Consider the following 24,653-nt stretch of genomic DNA (forward strand, 5'->3'; position numbering starts at 1 on the left):
GCTTTTCTGATGAAACATTGTTCAACCAATTCTTCCTTCCTCAAAACGGTTCACAGAATCTAACCTTTTGCTTTCAACACGGAGTTTAAGTAAAATTGTTTTGAAGGCTTCTACCATTTATGCGTTAATATCCCACGGTAGGCGTGATGCAAATGCCACTGTCTGCTTTGAAAACGGTGAGAAAAATCTCAACCTTAATGACTGGAAGAGTGGACGGTGGCCCTCAACTGGAAAATGCCAGCACCTATTTGAAAGCGCGCAGGTTGTAGTCTTTGAGAACAGCGCCCCCTAGAGACCACCAGTGGTGACACACTGTCACTTAGAACCCCTACCTGAATTTCCGCGTCATTGTCAGTACTCCATAAAAACATCCCTGAAAATCGGTAAAGCCAATACTGTTTGGGTACGAGTTTCGATATCCCTTTGTTGAAGTGACTAAGGTTTTATTGTCAGTCTGTACAAGCGTAGAAAGCTTTGTATCTCTTAACGGGACCGCCTGAATATGCTGAGCAACAGAGGCAAGATGCCATCGAGTATTTGCTGGTTCCTGAATTACTGCAGCAGGGGAGGACATGCGCAGAGGAACCAGGAAAATCACTGTCGATGAGGACAGCAGTCAGAAAGGCCTACTTTGCTAGATCTTTTAATTTACCATGAAGCAAGGACCTTCTGTGAAAGCTAGATTATGTGAAATATGTGTTTTCAGTGTTGGCAGTTAGTATCAGACCGTTCCTAAAACTGCCTTTGAGTTTTGGATCATCAGGTTACTCACTACTCTTCACTGTTGCTGTCATCATCCACTGTTCTCCCCCACCCCCATTCCTCCTACTCATTTTTAGGCTCTCTAGCTCCTGGCTCACTGTTACTCTCTCCAATACTCATCCTGTCTTAGTTCTTGGTGATTTAAATATATATAGAATAAATGATGTACTTTCCAATACCCTGGCCTCTCAGTTCCTTGACTCATCCAGTACCCTTGTGCTTCACTCTATGCCCTGTTTCAGCCACTCACTCCCACCATCATCCCCTAAAACTTATCATTATAAATAACTGAATCCTATCCATAATTTGTATTTCATGAATCCACTGTCTGAGCAAACCTCCTGTCTTTCTAGCACATTCCCTGTAGTACTCTGACCCCAACAGGGGTATCCTCCCCAGGATATCTAATCCAAGATATTGCTACCTCTTCCCTGGCTCCATCCTCTTGATGTCCTGACTTTTCTCCTTATCTGTAAAGTCCACAGTCAATTATTATACTCACTCCCTTCCATGTGCTCTCTATTCCCTTGCTTCTCTCTCACTTTGTTGAACTCTCTTGGCAAATCTTCATCTTGATTAAATCCAGTTTTCCAATTTTGGGACCTGCATCCATGCACCTGAGTGTAGTTGGGGGTGGGGAGGGAAACCCTAAATCCTGTTAATTGGACTCAATTTAACATCAAGGCCATGACTTTCACATGGGTCTTTTATGCTGCCAAGTGAGCATACTGTACACCTTTAGTCCATTCATTCTTCTGGTCTCCTTGAAAATTGTGTTATGCTTTCTCTTTTCTTCTCAACTCCCATCACCTTATCCCCCATCCTCATGCTTTGCCGATGACCTTGAGAATATTTATTGAGAATGCTGATGGATCAGGAAAAACTTCAACAGAATCTTACTACCACATTGCCTATCTACTAGTATCTGTACCAAAATATGCTCTTTTTCCCTTTTCCATAGATGGTCTAGCCTCCTCTCTAAGTCTGATCCCTTCACTTGTGTACTGAGTCCTGTGTCCTGCCCCTATTCAAAGGCATCAGGAGCACCTGTTTTCCCTGCTCTCTGCTACATTATCAATTTTCCACTCTTTAATGGCTCAGTTCCATTAGTGTACAAATATGATGTTATTACTTCTACCTTAAAACAAGCAAAAATTATTTGATGCCACTTCCATCTACCACCCCAATTCTTTGCTCCCCCTTGCAGTAAACAGATGAATATTCTCACTGTCTCTAGTTTTCTCCTATTTTCGCTTAATCCCACTCTAATTAGAGCCACCCCTCCCACCTTACTCCATTAAAACTGCTCTCTTCAGGGTCATCCATGTCCCCATCATTGTTAAATCATCAATTTTCAGTCTTCATCTTACTTGACCTATTGGTAATTGTTGACAGGATTGATCATTCCCTCCTTAGACACATTCTTCGTTTGACTTCTAAGACACCACGTTCTCTTACATTTTTCACTTACCACTCTGGTCACTCCTCAAATTCCTCTGCTGTTCCTGCTCTTCTCGCTGAACCCCTAATGTTGGAGTGCTCCAGGACTCAATCCATTGTTCTTTATCTACACCTGCTGCCTTGGTGATTTAAATCAGTCAAGATTTTAAATATCATCTATATCCACAGACTACCAAATTTATATGTCTAGCCCAGACTTCTTTCTTGAATTCCAGAGTCATGTCCAAAATTGAATTCTTGATCGTGCCTTCTGAACCTGCCCTTCCCACATTCCCACCTGTCTAGGTTAACAGCAACTCCATCCTTCTAGTAGCTTAAACTAAAAATATACAGTCATCCTTGATTCTTCTGTTTCTTCGCAGCCCACATTCAATCTGCCAGCAAATCCTGTTGTGTCTGTTCAAAATATATCTAGAATCTGACCAATTTTCGCACCTTCACTGCCGCCATCCTGGTTTAAGCCACTATCATATCTTGTCTGGATCACTATAGTAGCTTCCTAACTAAAAGTAGCTTCCACTCTTGCTACCTACAGACTTTCCTCAATACTGCAGTCAAATTGACCCTTTTAAATCACATCTAATTATGTCTCTCTTCTGTTTAGAAGCCAGTAATGGCTCCTAGTTTCAGTTAATAAAAGTCAAACCCTTTATATGATCTGCATTCTACCTCCCCTTCCCACTCCACTCCCTTACCCTCTGATCTTGTTTCCTGTTCATTCTGCTTTAGCTACACTGTCTCCTTGCTGGTCCTTGCACACACCAGGGAGAGTTCCACATTGGAGGCTTTGCGCTTGCTCTTTCCTTGCCTGGTATGTTCTTCCCTCATGGCTAATGTCTACTCTGACCTCCATATTTAACATCTCAGTGATCCATGCACTCAGATTTGGGCTGGGATGTGACTCCAATTGGCCCAATAACATATGGCCTGGGGGAATCATGTCTCATTCAGACAATGCTCTTTAATATTTGAATGGGAACATGTAGCAGGTCTGGCCATCTCTGAGAACCATTTTACAACCATATGGAGATCAATATTAAAATGAAATGAGCCCTGGGAATGGTTTAGTGAGAGGAAGAACCAGGTCCTTGATAACATCATTGAGCAGCTCATTCGTTCTATACCTGGAGCCTGTTCTGCTTGTGGACTCATAATTATAACATGTGGGATAAACTTCTTTTTTAAGCCAGGAATCTTGTTGAGCAGGCATTTGGTAATACTCTTTGATTTGCTGAGTGCCTGTAAAACCTGTGAAAAACAACTAAACCCTCTCTAAAGCTGGAGTTCAAATGTATACAACTATATCTGATGGTATGTGAGATGGGCATGGAGACTGGATTGCAGAGAGAGACAACTGAGCCCCTGAGAGAAAATAAATATTGGTAGAGAATGATTCCGGCAGCATGGGTGGGAAGAGTCTGAAGTTCTAGATGTATGTGAAACTGCAGTAGAATCCATACAGACTCAGTCCCTGAAACCCCAACCTACCCACCCCCTTCCAGCACACGTTTTCTGGAAAAAAGAGGGCTATGGTTAAATCACAAAACTGTTCACTGTGTGACCTAGCCCTTTGCTGTGGGATCCTCTCCAAACTTCCCTGCATTTTGGGAAGAACATAGTGTTTCTATCCCAGCTGGAAAGAAGAGTGTGGTGAATCACAAAGATTAACAAGTGAAGGTGCTGAGGACACCCTGAGAGCTGGTGACAATGGCACAGACACACAGTAATATCAGTGGCCAAGCCCTAGCTAAGCACAGACACCAAAGCCTCAGAAATCTAGAAACAGCTGAGAGAGAAAACAGGTGTGGGGAACAGCAGCTCTTAATATATGTGAGATAACGATCTTAGTAGTAGCCATTTATACAGCAGCCCTTGGGATCAATGTTCGAAGGACACCCAGGCTTGTGGGACCTAGGATATTTTCCGGTTTTATAAGTAATTTTCAAAACAAAAAATATCCCACCTTTGAGCTTCTTCCCATCTTTGAGCCTTACCTTAGAGGATCATGTGTACTTTGGGGTTCAGGGATAGAGTAAAGATCAGGAATGGGGTGGAGACTTTCGTAATGCTCGTTACTTGGTAATTGTAAAAAGTGGAGGTTGAATGGTTTCCTAGGTTTTCATCAAAATGACATCATGAAAATAACATGTACTAATTATTCCTCCAGTTTATATGTGTGTGTATATACACATTATATACACATAAATTATATATGCATAAATACAGCATTTCTAAAGAGCATTAGGCTTGTGTTTTCTCATAACTCAACTGTTTCCTATTTAATATGTCAAAAACATTTTTTAAAAATCTATTATTTCATAACATGAGATAAACTAAAATTTTTAACAATTGTCCTTTTAGGATTGATGGAAAGGATTGTTTGAAATTTCATTTTCTTACTTGTACTTTTTATGTTTTCAAAACTTTCTACAGGTGTCTATGATTAGAAAACCCTCAACTATAGGACATAATTTCTTCAAACACTTTCATTGTTGATCTAATTTGATTATTTTCTTTCTTAATCATTTTCATGGCACTATTCAGCTCTGAGTGCATTGCTATAACTTTTGCCTAGTCACCACCAACTCTTAAACGTCACATTTGTATAATTGAATAGCTTTCAGCCAAAAGCTTTTAATGATAATTTCAATATTAGCTAAAGTTCTATTTTTGAAGCAAACATTTATTTACCCTTAGAAGAACCCCAGACCTGAAAAAAAAATCTAAGATTATATAGCTAAATGTTTTCTCTTGCATTAAAATATTTACTCAGATTGCTTACAATTTGGGACTAGAAAAGGACTTACATTTTATAGATGACAAAACTACTAATGGCTGTAATATTTGTTGGAAAAATACTTACAAAAAATGCTTTCAAAATAAAAATCTCATTTAGGATTTTCAAAATTTATTTGGCATGTTATGAATATAAATCTCATGTATTTTCCCTCTCAAGGATTTGGCTTTCTTTTCCTTGCTACTGAGTAAATCCTCCCAATAAATCCTGTATTAGTCAGCTCAGGCTGCCATAACAAAATAGTGTAGACTGCATGGTTTAAATAACAAACTTATTTTCTCACAGTTTTGGAGGCTAGAACTCTAAGATCGAGGTGTTGGCAAGGTTCAATCTCTGGCAAGGGCTCTCCTCCTGGCTGGTAGATGGCCTCTTTCTTGCTATACCCTCATATGATCTTTCCCTGATGCATGCATGCGGACAGAGAAAGCAAGCTCTCTGTCTCTTCTTATATAGACACTTCGTATAAAGACGCTAATCCTATTGGATCAAGGCCCTACTCTTACGATTTCATGTACTCTTAATCACTTGCTTAGAGGCATCATCTCCAAATACAGCCACACTAAGGTTAGGGTTTCAACATAAGAATTTGGGTGGGGTGGGGTGGGGTGGGGTACAGTCATTCAGTCCGTAACAACCCCTCTGCATGTAAATTCAAGAAATGATGTTATATCACAGGTTTCAGAGTACACATTCTAACAACACCTGGTAATTAGTTATTCACATCTTCTAGCCTTTCATAGTAGTTATAGTTTCGCTTGTTCTTCTTGTACGGCATTTATTCTGTTGTTCTGAAATCTTGAAAGAAAAATAAATCTTGGATGTAATCTGGTGCCTTGATAGTGAAGACAATAGCAAGTTTGTATATAAAAAATATTGAGCATATTTAGGTTTAAAAATCTTAGTAATTTTTCAGATCAAATGGCTTTTCTTCAGGACTCATTCTGACAATTCTATAGCATTAGCCCCTCTTCACACCAACCTTCTTGAATATTTGCCTTTTTTGTCCTCCATGATGATACTTAACATTTTCTCAAGATATTTTAACTTGGGGTTTGTAGGGCAAACATATTAGATGAAAATGAGAGCAGAATGATCAGATGCTTAGAAGGAAGAGGAAGCATGCAGGTAGGTCTTTAAAACCATTAACAGTTCCTTTAGATTAGTGATTTTATTTACAAAGCACTTTCCTTGAAATTGTAGCTTTAAAAGAAATAGAGGAACAATAGAATACTGAGTTATTAGACTCCATATTTGTAAGTAAATTATTTATTGTCACAAAATAACTTTCTTATCTAAACTGAGAGGGAGCAAATAATTTTTTTCACTTTTTAGAAACAATTTTTAAAATTTAAGTATAATATACAGAACAGCACACACAGCATAAGTATAAACAGCTTGCTTCATTTTCACGAAGTGAACATATGTAACCAGCCAGGAAGCAGAACATTACCAGAATCCCAGAAGTCCTTCTAAGTGCCTCTTCCCAATTATTATTCCTTCCTCCTTCCCAAAGATAAACAATTTCCTGATATCTAAGACCAAAGATTTTGTTTGCTTTTCAAACTTTACAGGGTGTTGTATAGTATATATATTCTCGGTATCTGGTTTCTTTTGCTCAGCATTATATTTGTAATGTAATGTCATCCACGTTATGTATAATATTAGTAGTAATTTGTTCATTTCCATTGTATAAAGTATGCAATTATATGAATATACCTCAATTTGTTTATCCATTTTCCCAGTGGTGGACATTTGGGTTGTTTCTAGTTTTTGGCTATTATTAATAATGCTGCTATGTATATTCTCAGATATGTCTTTTGTAAACATAAACATGCATTTCTGTTGGGCATATATTTTACCTGGGAGTAGAATTGCTAAATCATAGAACTTGCAGTGTGTATTCAGCTTTGGTAGATGCTGCCAAACAATTTTCCAAAGAGGTTGCTCTTTTTTACACTACCACTATCAGGGCCAGGTACATAATTTGTGCAGCCCAGTGTAAAATAAAAATGTGGGACCTCTTGTTCAAACAGTAGGAAAAAAAGCCCAGTTAAAGGTACTTCAGTATAAAGCTTTTACACTTGTTTTGCAATCTCTTGACTTGCCATATTTTTTACTTGCTATTTAATGTAGCAATGTATAGAAAAATATCATTTAAAATTATTTGCACAAATTTTACCATTGATCTTTTTACTGTACAATGGAAATTTATTTATTTATTTACTTATTTATTTATTTTTTAGAGACAGGGTCTCCTTCTGTCACCCAGGCTGGAGTGCAGTGGCATGATCATAGCTCACTGCAACCTTGAACTCCTGGGCTCAGCTTGATACTTTGGCAGTATCTTGAGTAGCTGGGACTACAGGCGTATAACACCATGCCTAGCTAATTATTTTCAATTTTTAAAGAGATGGGATCTTGCTATGTTGCCCAGGCTGGTCTCAAACTCCTGGCTTCAAGCAATCTGCCTACCTTGGCCTCTCAAATTGCTGCGATTGCAGGTGTGAGCCACCATGCCCAGCCTGCAATGCAAATATAAAGGAGCATTTAATTCATTTGGGGAAGCACCAAAAATACACAATTTGTATTTCCTAGCTTATACATGCATGTGTATTTCATTCTTACAAGAACTGTGTAAAAGCTGCACAAAACTAACTCAACTTTTTATTGCACTTCTTGATACATGTACATTATACCAACAAACGCTTTCTACCTTAAGTTTATTAAAAAGGATAAACTGAAAAGAAAAGGAACTATGGTTGCCCTATCTTTCCCTTTGTTTCTATGCCTTTGTTCCTAGTGTAAGTGGTTGGCTAATACAAGGAAGAAACTCAAGTAAAAAAGAATGTGTTAAGATTCCTTGGTCATTCATGTTTCTTGGAACATCATTGCCTTCTTTCTGCATTCAAAGTAAGTTCTGGAAAATCTTGGCCTCTTGGGGCTGTCAGTGCTCTCCCTTCCCCTCCCTTTATTCAGTAGTAGATGTGACATGCTTGTCTCGTACTGGCTTTGAGTCTAGCTTAACTCCCATGCATAGTAGGTCCAACAGAATTCTTTGCTCATGGGGATCCTGAATGCTAACTGTAAATGGTTAGCAGGGAAGAATAGACACCCATATTGTGTGAACCTCTTCCACTCATGTTCCTGCTCTATTTTCTTTTCAGACTTCACTTATAAAACAAGTACAAAGGCAAAATTATTAATAATTTCAAAATGGCAACTGCTGAGCATTAAACCAAGTACAGAGTGCAGGCCCCTGTGCAACAGCGCAGGTTGCACGCCTATTAAGCCAGCTTTGGGTTGACTTCTAGTTAATCCAGTCCTACCAAAACTTGACATTGTCAATCTCCTAATTTCAATCATTTGGTGGGTGCTTAGGGATACCTCATTTTGGCATTTATTTGCATTTCTGATTATTAATGGGGATAAGCAGCTTTTCATATGTTTATTAGCCAGTTGGCAGTGTGTGTGTGTGTGTGTGTGTGTGTGTGTGTGTGTGTGTGTGTGTGTTGCCTGTTCCAGTCTTTTGCCTACTTTTCTGTTGGCTGTCTGTCTTATTTTGTATGGATTTGAACAATTGTTTTTACATTCTGGAAAGGAGCCTTATGTATAATATATGTGTAGCAGACATCTTCCCCTACTCTATGGCTTGCTTTTTACTCTCTTATAGCATATTTTGATTACTAGAAGTTCCTAATTTTAATATAGTTTAGTTTGTCAATCTTTTCCTTTGAGGTTAAGTGCTATTTTGTATCTGGTTTCTGAAATCTTTGTCTTCTTCCAAATCATAAAGATATTCTTCTATATCATTTTCTTCAAGTTTTATTGTTTTGCCTTTCACGTTTAGATCCACAATCTATCTGGAATTTATTTTTGTAACTGGTAAGAGATAGGGGATCAAACTTTGCTAAGGCTCTTTTTAGTCAATAAAAGGTGAGTTCCCAGTCCAATTCCAGTTTGTCTTCTATAGTAAATCCTATTATTATGGCTTTGTATTAAGATGAGTAATATGTTTAAAAAATGTTTGTAAAATTGTAAAAGGTAAGTTTTTTTTGTTCTTGTCATTAGGGAAGTGAGGCTAGCTCTTTTGACAAAAGCTTCCTATAACATCAAGGATTCAATTTCAGTATAGACTGTTCTGAGTTCCACTTGCCGAGACTCTTGGGTGTTACAGTTCAAGTGAGGACTGGGCAATGTGTGTGCATCAAAGTACACTCATCAAAAAATTCCAGAAGACCCTGGGATGATAACACCTCATCTTTGTATTGGGATGATAGAAATATCATAAATATTCACTGTGATCCATTGTCTTTGCCACCATCGTCATCTCTCTCTTAGATTAACCCTTTTCCCCTGCCTTTGGTCATGACCCTCTCCAGTGCTTTCTACATTTGGCATATGGCGATCTGGTCTTTGTTTATCTATCTGGCTTCATTCTTTGCCACCTGTTCCCTACACCAGCTGAGCTTTACCCTCCTCCTCTGTGCAGATGTTGGTCCCTTGGAACCTACCTACACTACTCTTTCTCTGGCTAGCTTCTGCTTGCCTTTCAGGATTAAGTATTATCTCATTCAGAAAGCCTGGTTTATAGAAAGTGCTCAATAAATGTAGCGATTATTATTATTAGACATAATACAAGTAAAAGTGCATCCCCAGTATGATTATTGAAGGAGTGGATGAATGAGATGAGTATTTGTTGAATGGGTGGGTGAATGGGACAGCGCTTCTTTCACCTGTAGCAACTCTCCAGGTGAGAGGATTTTAAAACCTCGTTGTGGAAAATCTGAGAAAAATTTCATTTCAGATGACGCTGGAAATGCCTGGTTTCTTTCCCATCCTAAGCTGAGGCAATCTCCACTTCCTCTGCCTAACTGGAAGATTTTTAAGGAGGCGGGGTGGGAAGGTAAGTCTTGCTACCTTGCCCAGGCTGGACTGGAACTCCTGGGCTCACGCGATCCTCCCGCACGGCTGGGACCACAGGCGCGCGCTATGGCGCCCGGCGCAACCGGCATTTTGGAGGCGAGATGATCGATTAGCTCGAGGTTCGCCCCGCGGAGGCAGCTCGGCTAGTTCGGGCTGGAGTGCTTCATCGCGGAAGCGAGTTGAAGGCCGTTGTGACGGGTGTGGTCTCACCGGCTCACCGGGGTCGGTAGGGGTCCTGCTGCCAACATGGCCGACCCTGACCCCCGATACCCCTGCTCCTCGATCGAGGATGACTTCAACTATGGCAGCTGCGTGGCCTCTGCCAGTGTGCACATCCGAATGGGTACGTCGCCCCTCCCCGCCCCTCTGCGGCCCTCGTCGCACTGCTGCGTGGTCGGCCTTTGGAGGCGCATTTCCGGCTTTGGGGGCGAGCGCCCATCTCCCAGGCTTCGGAGGGGAGGTTTTCCCCTAAGCACGCCCACTCTTCTGCCCTCCCTCTCCCCCGGGACTGGGGAAGGGCGCCCTCCCGTCCCCAGGGCTCTGGGGGAGATCGCGGCTCCCGAGAGGCCTGCTGCTCCCCCAGCTGCGAGCTCCGCAGCCTGAGCTGGCGCCCGCGCTGCACAGAGGCACAAATGAGCACCTCAGCTGCCTTTAGTTTTTCATCTTTAAAAGAAACGAACGATTGGCGGGGCGCGGTGGCTCACGCCTGTAATCCTAGCACTCTGGGAGGCCGAGGCGGGAGGATCGCTAGAGCCCAGGAGTTAGAGACCAGCCTGAGCAAGAGCGAGACCCCGTCTCTACTAAAAATAGAAAAAGTTAGCCGAGAGTGGTGTCGCGCCTGTGGTCCCAGCTACTGCGGCAGGAGGATCGCTTGAGCCCAGGAGTTTGGGGTTGTTGTGAACTATGATGACGCCATTGCACTCTAGTCGGGCGACAGAAAGAGATTCTGGCTCAGAAAAAAGAAACAAAGGGTTACTTTTTTGGTGAAAACAAGTTTATCGTGTAATCACTGCGACGTCCAGCAGAAAGGAGTTACTTGCTTGATGTGCTTGCTTTATGGGGTTACAAGTTTTTCTTTGCTCGTCTGTCTCCATTGCTGGACTGCAAGCTCCGTGAGGGCAGAGATCCTGTCTATCTCTTCGCTGTTTTCTCTCTGTAGGGCCTAGAACTCAACATATGGTTGAGTATTGGTGAGGAAGCTGCTGGAAACGGAAGCTTCCTAAGTCGATCAAAAGATGTTAGTTTTAAGTTATTATATAGTATGCAATGGACTGAAATTATTTCGAATTTAAAATGCTCAGCTGTGGAATTCATTCTCTGCTCTAGGTCAGCTATTTCATTGTAGAAGCTGCCCCAGATTTTCAAGTTCTTGAATTATGAAGATGCACTAAGAATCTTGGTGTCTAGCATCTATATTTCTGGTGGTGTGATAACAGCTCATTGCAACCTCAAACTCCTGGACCCAAGTGATTCTCCTCAGCCTCCTGAGTAGTTGGCACTACAGGCGCTATTTCTTTCTTTTTTTTTTTTTTTTAATTTTTTTATTTTTCTAGCGATGAGTCTTGCTATATTGCCCAGGCTGGACTCAAACTCCTGGCCTCAAGCCATCCTCCCGCCTCGGCCTCCCCAGTTGCTGGGATTACAAGCGAGAGCCCCCCATCCTGGTGCAAACTCAGCTTTTTAAAAAGGACCCTTAATTGTGGTAAAATACACATAACATAAAATTTACTATCATAATCATTTTCAAGTGTAGAGTTCAATAGTGTTAAGTATATGGACACTGCTGTGCATCCAATTTTTTTTTCCCTTGGGGCCACGGTGTTTTATTATAAAAATAGAATAAAAACTTCAAAAACAATGATCCTTTCTAATTTAATGAAAAATTTCTTATTTTTTTATTGTTTTCTCTACGTGAGTTGTATGGAATTAAATTGTCAATATTAATTGTAACAGTAAGAACATCAACAAGTAAGATTTTCAGGAACCAACTGCAGGGTTTTGCCCAGGGGGCCACCTATCATATCATGTAACATGTATGCTGCAGTGTGAGTTGCCAGTGCACCACACAGCTCGCAAGGTAAAGAGACTTGTGAGTTACATATTTCACTAGGCCCCGGGATCAAAACTAGTGTGAGTTAAATACAACTCACATGGCAGTTAATGTGTTAATCACTAGGCCTCGGAGGTAATCTATAGATGTTTATAAAGTATTATGAAAGTAAGAATTTCCTATTGTATAGAAACTAGAGGCAGAGGTACTAGATGAGAAATAAAAATAGATGAGTGAAAGTAAGTTTATATATTATTTGCCTTTAAGGATAATTTTCATTTTGGGGAAACATTTTTACTGCAGTGGAAATTAAGACTTAAAAAAATTTATATGCTTTTTATTTCTGCTTTTTAGATTCAAGGATATAATCACACTTTAAAGATGTTCTGCTTTTAATCTTTTGCTTTGTTGTATGCTGTTGTGTACAAATAGGCATTTAATACTTTATTTTTATTTTGATGAAAACATTTATATTCTGGGCCATTAACTTAATTTTTTTTAAGTTCATGCTTTTTGGAGAGTTAGCCATCCCTTACAATTTTTGAATTACTTTGGAAGCTTTTTCTTTTTGTCTAGTTTTAGTTACAGATTACATCATTTAGGTTAAGATTTAAGAAAGAATGCATGTAAAAAACCTAATTTTTCTAAGAAGAAATTTGATTCTACTCTTCTATGATACATGCTTAAGAAAATAGTCATGTGTAATTTTTTTCTCTTTTAGCCTTTCTAAGAAAAGTCTACAGCATCCTTTCTCTGCAAGTTCTCTTAACTACAGTGACTTCTACAGCTTTTTTATACTTTGAGTCTGTACGGACATTTGTACATGAAAGGTAAGGTAAGGAAATGATTCTGAATTATTTTCAGACATTGCATATGATAAAAAGGGCATATTATAAGCAAAGTTCATTTTCTTTTCTATTAACTTTTGAGGTTAAAATGTAAAAAAGTTTTATTAACTCTCTTAAGTCAGCTTAGTTTTATTTTTGATGAAGAAAAATGTTCCACAACATGGTAGTTACCTCTAAACTTTTTAGCTTACAGTTTCTTAGGGTTAAACCCTCATTTCCTGGAATAATATTAAGAGTTTTTACTGCCTGTAGTTTTTTTAAGTCATAATTTTTTTGATTTTATTAGACTGTATGCCCTATTCCTCAAGCCTAAGACAGTACTTGAAAAACAAGGTTACTTAATAAACGTATGTTCATTTTATTTTGGGCTCATAACTAGGATAATCTCACTCAAAAGTTTTCAAAAGAGTTCCATTCAATTCATCCCTAATTAAAGATCTGACTACCAGCATAATTATTTCTGTGGCTAAAAATAATAGTTTCTTTATATTAAAGGAAAGGAAAAATAAAAAATGAATATTTTCTTAGGAGTAGAGAATTTTTATCCTCCCTCCCCCTACCAAAATGGAGTCTTGAACTATTAGTTTGCTATTTGGGGTAAAATTCTTTAATTTAAATTACAGCCATATGGTAACTACCCTAAAAAAGTAGTTAGGTATAAAGTTTATTATTTGATATCTTTTCTCAATTGTATTTCATTACAAAAAATAGTATGCTAATTGCAAATATTATTCCAATATGATAAAAGTTCATACAGTAAAATGGAAAAGTCTTTCCCCCTTCATTGTGGGCTCTTTTCTTTGTCCTCCATTCCAGATGTAAAATAATTTCTTGAGGTGGATAGTTTGAGGTTGATAGTTTGAGGTGGATCATTTTAGATTTTTCCCCCTGTACTTTCATAAACACATAAAACAGATAAATTTTATTAAATAAAATTATTAAATTTTCTTTTTTTTTAACTTGAAACTCTTCTAATATTATTTCTTTCAGTCCTGCATTAATTTTGGTGTTTGCCCTCGGATCCTTGGGTTTGCTTTTTGCATTGACTTTAAAGAGACATAAGTATCCCCTTAACCTGTACCTGCTTTTTGGATTTGTGAGTACTTTAACAATGTCTATTCCTTTAACATATATTCCTGAGTTTTAAATGTATTTATTTAATCGAATATATATACATATATACAATGGCGGAACAAAATTAGTGTGTGGTTTTTTTAGTTAATTTTAGGAAATTACTTATAACTTAGTAGTCTTTTAGAATTTTTAACAGTTTGTCAGTTTCAAAGATTTTTCTATTAATATTAGCATATAGTGGAAAAAATGCTGAATTGAAATAAAAAGTTTGTACACTTCTCTACTCACATTAAATTGGTTGGAATATAGTTACATGGCCAGAACTCACTGCAAGGGAAACTGAAAAATGTAATGTTTAATCTGAACAGTAATGTGTCCAGGTAAAAACTTTGTTACTAGGGAAGAAAGAGAGAATGAATATTGGGAGATGGTTTCAAGACTCTGTCACACCAAAGTACTACCTAAATATTTTGTTCCTATGTTTGTGGGAGATATTAAGGTTTTTTATAAATGTGCATATGATTTGCAATTTTATTTTTATTTATATTACAGAGTGAGAAAAATAGAATTTTCTATATTATTTCGGTAATTTTTCCATTACAGATATGAAAAATCAGATTAGAGCTTAAAGAATGATAGAATCACAATAAGAATTTAAATATTTTCATTCAGTATATTGAGGTCTCATTTTCATTATGGTGGGCTTAATAACTGCCCCATATACTTCATAGGGCTGATCTCAAACTAAAATGAGATCATTCATATGGGAACGCATTGAACTGCTAGAAATTAGAACATGAACATGAGATGGTATGAATTCTACATGCATTATTAATTTCAGGTTTTTTTTCTTTTATTAGACGCTGTTGGAAGCTCTGACTGTGGCCGTTGTTGGTAAGCCATAATTGCACTTCTGTGTGTTACAGTAATTTTTAATGTGGATACTCTTTCCCGTAAAAAGGTGTTTGTGACTAAAGTTTAATATCATGCAATGTCATGTTTCAAAACTATGGCATGGGATGAAGAATTCGTAAAATAGAAACAAAAGTCAGATATTTATACTTTACGTATTTCAGCTGAGCTTGGAGGAAGTGGAAAAGTTTAAGAAAAACAGAAGAGAGAACAATAGTTCATTTGTGTTTACTTACTACAAAAATTAAGATAACCATAGTTAATCTTTTCCCTAATTTAAAGGGATCTTAGAGTAACTAAGAATATGTGTTTTAAACCATGTACTTAAATCACATGAGTTCAGCTCCTCTAAGTTACCTGCATTGAACTGTGCTTTAAATGTTCCATTCTCATATTTGACCAAATGGCACTAAAAGAAATAGTGTTAATTTCTATTCTGTACTTCATATTAAATATGTATTTGAAGGCCAATTGTCTGTTATAATTGCTTGATGTACCATATGTAATGCCTTAAGTAAAAAATTTCAATAAATTAACAAAAAAAATTCTGATTGTCCCAAAATAGTTAACCTTGAATACCAAAAAGGTCAGAGTTAATTATTACTCTCAATAAAGCTAATTGTTAATCCTTATGGGTAATATATTTATTTCTTCGTATTTTATCATTACTGTTTTTAATTTTTCTTTTCTTTTCTTTTTTTCTTTTTTGAGACAGAGTCTTGCTCTGTTGCTGGGGCTAGAGTGCTGTGGTGTCAGCCTAGCTCACAGCAACCTCAAACTCCTGGGCTCAAGCAATCCTCTTGCCTCAGCCTCCCGAGTAGCTGGGACTATAGGTGTGTACCATCACACCCGACTAGTTTTTTCTATTTCTAGTAGAGATGAGTGTCTTGTTCTTGCCTAGGCTGGTCTCGAACTCCTGACCTTAAGCGATCCTCCTGCCTCGGCCTCCCAGAGTGCTAGGATTACAGGCATGAGCCACTGTGCCCTATCACTGTTTTTAATTTTTCTATGCCAGTTTTGTTGAATATATTTTTTGGTAATCTACCTCTTTTTTTTTAAAGAATCAGAATATATAAAAATAGTAATAAATACTGAAATAGGATTGAAGCAAGTTTCTCAACATATTACTTAATTTTAGTTATCAAGTCCATCTCTCCCCTCTCTAGCCCCCACCATAGGAATATAAGGAATGTAGGAGAGTCATTTATGTTAAGATTATTGGAATTGGGGGTAGAAAGACGTAGATGGGGTAATCTGAGAACATTATTTTCCTCCTTAATTGTAATATCTTTTCCACCTAATCATATACTGAAATTACTGACAAGAAGCAAAATTGACTCCATGTTTTATCTTTTCCATGTTCACCTGACTAATCCTGTAATGGTATGAATAGACAAATTCCAATAATGTAGCATTTAGAAATAGAAATAACATGGATAATTAATCTCTGAAAAATTAAAAATTACTTAAGTGGCTTTGGGTTCAAAGCACTTAACCTCCTTAAAGAAGTTATAATTTAGCATTCTTTTAAATTGTTAAGCAGTTGTATTATAATAGCCATAGTCAACTGGATGGACATTTTAAGAGTCTCATATTCTACCAACTGAGCTAGCTGGGTGACCTGGATGGTCATTTTAAAATTACAGAAGGGAATTTGGTATATATTTAGTAAACCCCACAATAGTATACTCCAAGATAATGCAGATTTGGATGTAAAACAATTAGTGGTTGGTTTCTGTCCTCTGCAGGGTAGGTAGAATGGAAAGCTGGGCATGGTGGCTTGCACTTGTAATCCTAGCACTTTGGGAGGCCGAGGTGAGAGGACTGCTTGAAGCCAGGAATTTGAGACCAGCCTGAGCAACACAGCGAGACCCTGTCTCTACAAAAAATAAGAAAAACTAGCCAGGCATGGTGGCATTGTGCCTGTAGTCCCAGCCACTCAGGAGGCTGAGGCAGGGGGATTGCTTGAGCCCATGAGTTTGAATGGCAGCCCACCCCATATAGCTCCAATATTTTTCTTGCCCGATTGCCTTGAATTGGGCTGATGAACTTGGTGTAACTAATTAGGTGATTGCTGAAATTGCCACTACTGTTCAGGAATTCCTAGCCCACCAGAAGACCCAGAAACATCCCTATTGATGTTTAAGTCATAATAGACAATCACCACAAATGGTAATAAACTGCAGCTGGGATAGAGATGGTAGAGAATCACTCTGCTATATTCCTAAAACTCCTAAACGGCTTCCTCTGTTATATCTCTTTAGTCATTCCATTAACTTCATAATAATGTGACCCCCTTATTTTGTATGAATGAATTTTTTGGAGATGGTTTATTGCATTATGGTTGTGGTTTTACTGTACCAATATATTCAAGACTGTATAAGAAATCTTTTCATAATTGTTTTTATTGGCAGGTAGTACAGGAGAAAATAAAGCATTTCTGTTAAATGCCAGGAAAAGCTATTTAATATTAAATATGTTTATATGCATTTTAATCAATGTTTTAATTTTACAGTTACTTTCTATGATGTCTATATTGTTCTACAAGCTTTTATACTGACTACTGCAGTATTTCTTGGTTTGACTGCATATACTCTACAATCTAAGAGAGATTTCAGCAAATTTGAAGCAGGGTAAGTTATATATTCTTGGATATAATAGATAGATGTCTTTAATATTTTAGGTGGTTTTGAGAGACGTGTTATACTGTTGGCTTTGGGTACTGCCTTTTAAAATGTAGAGTAATAAGAGATCATCTCTTTGAGTACTGGAGCCAGGCCCTTCTCTCCCAGAACATACAAGGAGATGGAAAGTGGCTTTGAGTCATTTCCTTCCCCTGTATAGTGAAATGGAAGTAAATGCCAAAAACAAAAAAATCAGCTTTCCAGTTAGACTAAGCTTGTATGCTTCATGAACAGTGTGGAATTTACTGGAATTATTTCTTTCTTTGTCTTAGCATAAATGTTGCCAAAACCATGCACGTCTTTGTGGAAAAAACAATGTAATTAGCTCAGATGTTGAAATTATCTGCATGAACTTTAAAACTTTTTTGATCCACCTGGATTAACCTGTATGCTTCTTCAAACATGGAATGATCCTTTTTATATTAGGATAATGGTACTGTGTTGCCCTCACCTGGTAAGAATGTGTAGACTCTGTTCTAAGCTCACAATGGCTTCCTGTTGGCACACAGTCACCCAACCATTTTCTTTTCTTTTTCCTGTTACAACACTGAATATTTACAGAAGTCTACTCTTGCAAAACTTTCTTTCCACCCTCTCCCTCCTTTTCTTCTGGTAATCCAGATTACCAGAAATCTCTACTGGGATAAAATATAGTTGGTCAGCCAATATTGACAATTGTGCAGGCTGCTTAAATAGTTTTGTTAGAATAAAGTTTGATTTAGGGAAAGGCAACATTTTCTTTTTTCTTTTCCTTTTCTGGGGAGATGTTTCATACATATTTGTGTGGTGTATGTGATTAAAGGTTTGCTCTGCATCCTCTTCCCATCCTAGTCTCTAACTATTCCCCTCCCTCCCATCCATTCCAGCATTGTTTCTCGAGCTCTTGTTCTAGTAAACAACCTTCCTTATATTTCAGCCTCTTTGTAATAAATTTACATTTATTGGTACAACTGATATTACAATTATCATATATTGATCTGAGATCAAATATTCCTGAAGTCTTTGTACATCTGTGTCTGCTATTTCTGATAATTCTTGTGATATTTTATTTCCTTGTGTGTTTGATTATTTTTGACGATATTTCACATATTGTGGTTTTCATTTATAGAATTTCAGTTCAATTGGCATCTTTTAAGTGTGTTTGTGCACGCATATGTGTATGTGCGTGTGAGTGTGTGTATATATATAGTATCTTTCTCACCTCATGATTGTTTTGTCATCTATGTCCTTGAACATTGGGGGAGTGTATTTTTTAATGTCATTGTCTATGAATTCTATCATTGTGTCATTTCTGGATTTGTTTCTCTCAATTGGTTTTTCTCCTTGTTATGAGTCATATCTCCTTCATTTTTTGTATGCTTTTATGTTTTTGATTGGATCCTGGTCATTATAAATTTTACATTATTGGGTGCCGAATTTTTTGCCTTAACTTTAAATGTTTTGGGCATTGTTCTTCTAGGATGCAGTTAAGTTCCTTGGAAACTGAACCTTTTGAGGCTCTGTTAGGCGAGTCCAGAACAGTTTTCAGTTTAGGGTTCATATAACTCTAATTGTTACCCTTCTGAGGACTACTCAGTGCATATCTTAGGAGGTCTTTCTACTCCTGCTGGTGTGAATGCAAACAGTTTCCAGCCCTGTGTGAGCTCTGAGGATTATTTTGCCTGCTCTTCTGTGGCAATTCTTTCTCCAGCTTTGGTCACTTCCTCACATGTATGTGTTGAACAGAACTCAGCTAAAGACTCTAGGGGAATGCTGTGCATATTACCAGAATGTGCGTGTGCATGCTCTGTCTGTCTGCATAGCTCTCTGCTCCCTGGTACTCTGCCCTGCAAATTCTAGCCACGTTGGCCTCCCTGAGCTCTGAATTCTTGTCTCAACTCAAGACCACAAGGCTCTGTATGGGTTCCTGGCCCGACTCTGTGGCCTGGAAACTCTGTAGCTGGGGCAGTTATAGAGCTCACCTTCTTTGTTTCCCTTATCTCAGGAATCATTCTCCTGTGCTGCTTGCTGTGCAGTGTCTGAAAGCCATTGTTTCATATATTTTGTCTGGTTTTATTTAAGGAGGGAGGATAAATTTGGCCTCTAATTCCTTGTGGCGTGAAGCAGCAGATATGCCTTATATTTGATAATGAAACACTGACTTCTTAGATGTCCTTTGTCATATAACTATACTTTTTATACCTATAACAATTGAATTGGAACTCATAAAATTGTAGCAGTGTCAAATTTGGGTCCATAAATTGAGTTTTATGATAAATAAGAATAAAATAGAAAGTACATTGTGAACTTTAATTCTGCAATGTTTGCAGAATAACTTGCTATTATTATTTGGTTTAAAAATGCAATCATGTTTCATTTGTTCATGTATATATTTTCAAGAAGTTTTTGTAGTCCTCTGAATTAAAATCTAATGATATTTATGTTTATGTCAATATTTTCTTTGTGTTCCAATTGAAAACTATAAAAATGATACTCTTAACTAGGTTTGTAACCGTAAAAACAAATGTTGAATAGATAGCTGTCTTTCAATTTTTTTAAAAAAATTCAACATGGGTATTGTATTCATTGTATATTTATGAGTTCTTACATTTTAATTATTTTTAGGCAAAAATCTGGATGGATTTGTTTCTTCAGAAAATGTTGAATGGGTTTACAAAGTCTTTTCATAAGGAACAATATTCTAAATTATTAAAATTTTATTTTTATAGGCTGTTTGCTGGTTTGTGGATTTTGTGCTTGTCAGGATTCTTGAAGGTGAGTTGTATTATAATGTTTAAATTGAAATAAAATTCTGGCTATGTCCATATAAAAAACCTCAAGAAGCTATAAGAGATACCCTTATGATAGGACACTTAGTTATAACTATCTAGAACATTTATATATAGAATGATTGTAGAAAAATCTCTTTAAAAAATCAAGGTCTTGTGTTGATCATTATTATTAATTGAAAGAAAGATGAACAAATGAATTAAATTACATAGAAAGAGGTCTTCACTTTTAACTGCCAACCTGCAATGGCACATTTAATTCTGAAAAAAGAGATATATTTTAAAATATTTAATATTTGGAATGGTACTGTTCAGAGTCAAGTGGGCAATTTAATTGAAAGGAAGATAGCCACGCATTCATCCATTCATCCTTCCATCCAACAGAAGAAAGCCTGGACTTACCTTGCTTTTTCCTGCTTTTAACATGGGTATCTAAAGTTTTATACCATTATTGAATATGTATATTGTAGAGGGTCATTAGAGGAAGTAACTTAAGTATTCTTAACACTGTTCTCAAATATCAACAAATTTTTATTTCTTGCCTACAGTTTTATTTTTATAATGAGACAGTGGAGTTGGTCTTGGCTGCTGTAGGAGCACTTCTTTTCTGCGGATTCATCATCCATGACACACACTCACTGATGCATAAACTGTCACCTGAAGAGTATGTATTAGCTGCCATCAGCCTCTACTTGGATATCATCAATCTATTCCTGCACCTGTTGAGGTTTCTGGAAGCAGTTAATAAAAAGTAATTGGAAGCAGTATGTATAAACTGTTTCATTAAATAATAAAGTTTGAAATATAATTAAATATTGAATACTTTTATGATCATTATTTGTGTCCTTTGTATGTCTGAGCTTTAAAATCGTACTATTTTTTATGATATCATATCTCTAAATCCTTGATTTAGAATCTCAGGTAAGAGATATCAAAATTCCATTTAAAAATTTTTTTCAATCCTAAATTGGCTATACAGCAATTCAAAAATAATTTTATGAGTAGGTTAGATTAAGAATATCAATTTATCTTTATCTAGTGATTTTATCTAAATTTTCTCTGTATTATTAAATAACAGATTTTATTTTGATTCTAAAGCAGTAGTGTCTTTACCATTATAAAGTGTAAATGTCCTTTTGCTAGATTTTAATCTCATTTAGAAAGGAAAAAAATATAAAAGATAAATTCCACAGAGAATTCTTTAACATTAAAGTGTTAATGATATTTCATTATAAAATGATGTATTAAAATTAAAGGTCTGCTTGAAAGTCAGATATTGCCAGGCGTGGTGGCTCACGCCTGTAATCCTAGCATTCTGGGAGCTTGAGGCAGAGGATCGATTGAGGTCGGGAGTTCTAGATCAGCCTGAGCAACAGTGAGACCCGATCTCTACTAAAAATAGAAAAAATTAGTTGGGCATGGTGGCTCATGCGTGTAGTACCAGCTACTGGGGAGGTTGAGGCAGGAGGATTCCTGGAGCGCAGGAGTTTTAGGTTGCAGTGAGCTATGATAATGCCCATGCACTGTAGCCAGGGCAACAGAGCAAGACTCTGTTTCAAAAAAGAAGAAAGTAAATCAGATAAATGACATACAATTTGATGTTAATTATTTATATTTTAAAGTATAGGTTTCATTTAAAAATTATAGCATGTTAATGTGGTTAGAAGACCCCAAATATACTAAGTCATCTCAAGATAAAAATATTTGGAAAATTATGTCTTGTAATTTCATTTATGTTGGTCCATACAGCATGTTAAGTTGGTGTATCAGTAACCAATGAAACTTTGTCAAATTCCCTCACTGTATTAGTTTGCTAGGGCTGCTGTAACAAAGTACCACAGACTAAGTGGCTTAAACAACAGAAATTTATTTTCACATAGTTCTGGAGGCTAAAGGTCCAAGATGAAGGTGTTGGCAGGATTGGTTTCTTCTGAGGCTTCTCTCTTTGGTTTATAGATGGTTGTCTTCTCCCCGTGCCTTCACATGGTCTCCCCAGTGTACTTGTCTGTGTCGAAATTTCCTCTTTTAAGGACACCAGTCATACTGGATTAAGGCCCATCCTAATGACCTCATTTTCTCTTAAGTACCTCTTTAAAGACCTGTCTCCAAATACAGTCACATTCTGATGTTCTAGGGGTTAGGATTTCATCATATAAAACTTTCGGGGATACAACTTAGCCTATAACACTCACTAGGCATCACTTCCCAGTTATTATGTTGAAATAAGTTAGTAGTATTGATTTAACCTCTCCATCATCATCAATTTATTGTTGGATACCTAAGTACATGATGCAATGTGATCAAGTTTTAATATAGCATGTTAAAGTAAGAGCATCTAGATTAGATTCCTTGCTGTGCAACCAACTATTTATGTGACATTTGACAAGTTACTTATCCTTTCTTACTTAGGTCTTTTGCCTCATCTTTATGGTGAGAGTAGTAATGCCTAGCTTATTGGGCTATTACAAGGATTAAATGAGATACACCAAATAAACTAAATGCTTAATTAATGCCAGCTCCTGGTATATAGTATTATTTTCTTTCTTTCTTTTTCTTTTTTTTTTTGAGACAATCTCACTCTGTTGCCTGGGTGAGTGCTGTGGCATCAGCCTAGCTCACAGCAACCTCAAACTCCTGGGCTGAAGCATCCTCCTGCCTCAGCCTCCTGAGTAGCTGGGACTACAGGCATGTACCACCACACCCAGCTTATTTTTTCTATTTTTAGCAGAGACAGGGTCTTGCTCTTGCTCAGGCTGGTCTCAAACTCCTGAGCTCAAGCTATTCTCCTGCCTTGGTCTCCCAGAGTGCTAGGATTACAGGCATGAGCCACTGTGCCTGGCCAATAGTAGTATTTTCAATCCAAAGGACAGAATGGACTGAAGACAATAAGCAAAAGCAGATTTGGCATTTAGAAAATGTACAATGATGCCTTTTTTTCACTAAATTTTTTTGGGGGTTAAGAAATATAGTTACTTTCCATAAAAATTTTAACATGCAATGAATTTATCCTTTGTACATGACTTAAATAAATTTTCCAAAAACTTGTTTTAATTTCTGCTATCATAATTAAGAGTATAAAGGGATCCCAAGACTGAAAAGTTTTAAAACCTTAAGTACAGAATATTGTATTTTCTAAATGGATCATAGTTGTAACATATTCTTTTGTCAATGAATTTTATATGGTTCTTCCTTTTTTATGATCATAATCAGTGCTGCTATGTAAGTCCCTATGTGTCCCACTGTGTATAGGTATAAGTTCACCTAGGTAGGGAATATACGTAGAACATTTTAAAGCATTGCTAGATGATATAACTTCAATTTTTTTTCATCAAGTAAAGGTGAAAATATAGACTCCAGAAATATTAAGAAAGTGGAATTAGCAGGACTTAGACACAACAGGCAACTCCATGTACAAGGCACAAAGGAAGGAGGAAAACAAGGAAACAAGAGCGGTATCTGAGAACTTCTGTATTTACTGAATGAAATTTGGGAAAAGAGGTGCAGCGGGCCCTGTGTACCTGCCTTCATTTTTTCTCTGCAGGCCTCAGACCTGGCTTTAATCCTCTTAATGCAGTTCTTGTGATTAGTGGTATCAACAGCCAGCTGCAGACCTTTTGTGGAACAGCTGGGAACTTTTTGCTTTGTCCTTTCATTCTTTATAGAGCTTTGTCTTGAAGTCCTCAACATCTAGTGAATGGGCCCATGGGGTCACTATCTGAATCCCAGAAGTCTTCCTGTTTCTTACTAAATGATTATGCAGATCAGGGATTCCATGGGAAAGGCTTGACTGCAGAGGCCCCACTGACAAGTGTCTGTAGTGAGGCACTGTGGTCCCCAACCCCCAGCCTATGTACTGGTACCAGTACATGACCTGTTAGGACCTGGGCCACACAGCAGGAGGTAAGCAGCCAGCAAGCGAAGCTTCATCTGTATTTACAGCCAGCCACTCCCTATCACTTGCCATGCCCCCCCCACCCAGTCCATGGAAAAACTGTCTTCCATGAAACCAGTTCCTGGTACCAAAAACGTTGGGGACTGCTGTTAACACCTTTTGGATGAGGAATCAGTCTGCCTCCTGTCAGGTACTCAGTGCTACTGACCGTACCTCTAGTTCCACTGCCTTCTAGCTCTGTGAGGAGCCACAGCAATGTTTCTCCATCAGGGGTTAAAGTTTCCTCAACACAGTACTTTGGTTTCCCTTGTAGATTGATCATAGTGCCTATAACAGAGTGCATACTCAAATGTATGAATGAGGGAATGAACAAGGATTTTTAAATATACTAAGGCCATTTAACTATTCTGTTATAACTGCTTTTATACAAACTAGTGAGGAACATAAGTAAAAAAGGTTTTTTCAATAATGCAGTCCATGAT

At 37.5% G+C, this 24,653-nt stretch overlaps 1 protein-coding gene across 1 annotated transcript; it reads left to right on the top strand.

Moving 5' to 3' along the window:
* Window positions 1-10,010: 10,010 nt before the first annotated feature.
* Window positions 10,011-21,099, top strand: TMBIM4 (transmembrane BAX inhibitor motif containing 4). Its single transcript, XM_045553421.1, has 7 exons — window positions 10,011-10,286; window positions 12,715-12,823; window positions 13,832-13,937; window positions 14,776-14,809; window positions 17,343-17,460; window positions 20,220-20,265; window positions 20,828-21,099. The coding sequence occupies exons 1-7, from the start codon at window positions 10,190-10,192 to the stop codon at window positions 21,032-21,034; spliced, it is 717 nt and encodes a 238-aa protein (XP_045409377.1). The 5' UTR covers window positions 10,011-10,189; the 3' UTR covers window positions 21,035-21,099.
* The last annotated feature ends 3,554 nt before the right edge of the window (window positions 21,100-24,653 follow it).

This window comes from Lemur catta, chromosome 6, assembly GCF_020740605.2.
Source record: "Lemur catta isolate mLemCat1 chromosome 6, mLemCat1.pri, whole genome shotgun sequence".
Lineage (NCBI taxonomy): Eukaryota > Metazoa > Chordata > Mammalia > Primates > Lemuridae > Lemur > Lemur catta.

Coding starts and splice junctions, on each gene's coding strand:
- TMBIM4 (XM_045553421.1), top strand. CDS start 10,190: ATGGCCGACCCTGACCCCCGATACCCCTGCTCCTCGATCGAGGATGAC. Junction 13,938..14,775: donor TGTACCTGCTTTTTGGATTT/GTGAGTACTTTA, acceptor TTCTTTTATTAG/ACGCTGTTGGAAGCTCTGAC. Junction 17,461..20,219: donor TTCAGCAAATTTGAAGCAGG/GTAAGTTATATA, acceptor TTATTTTTATAG/GCTGTTTGCTGGTTTGTGGA.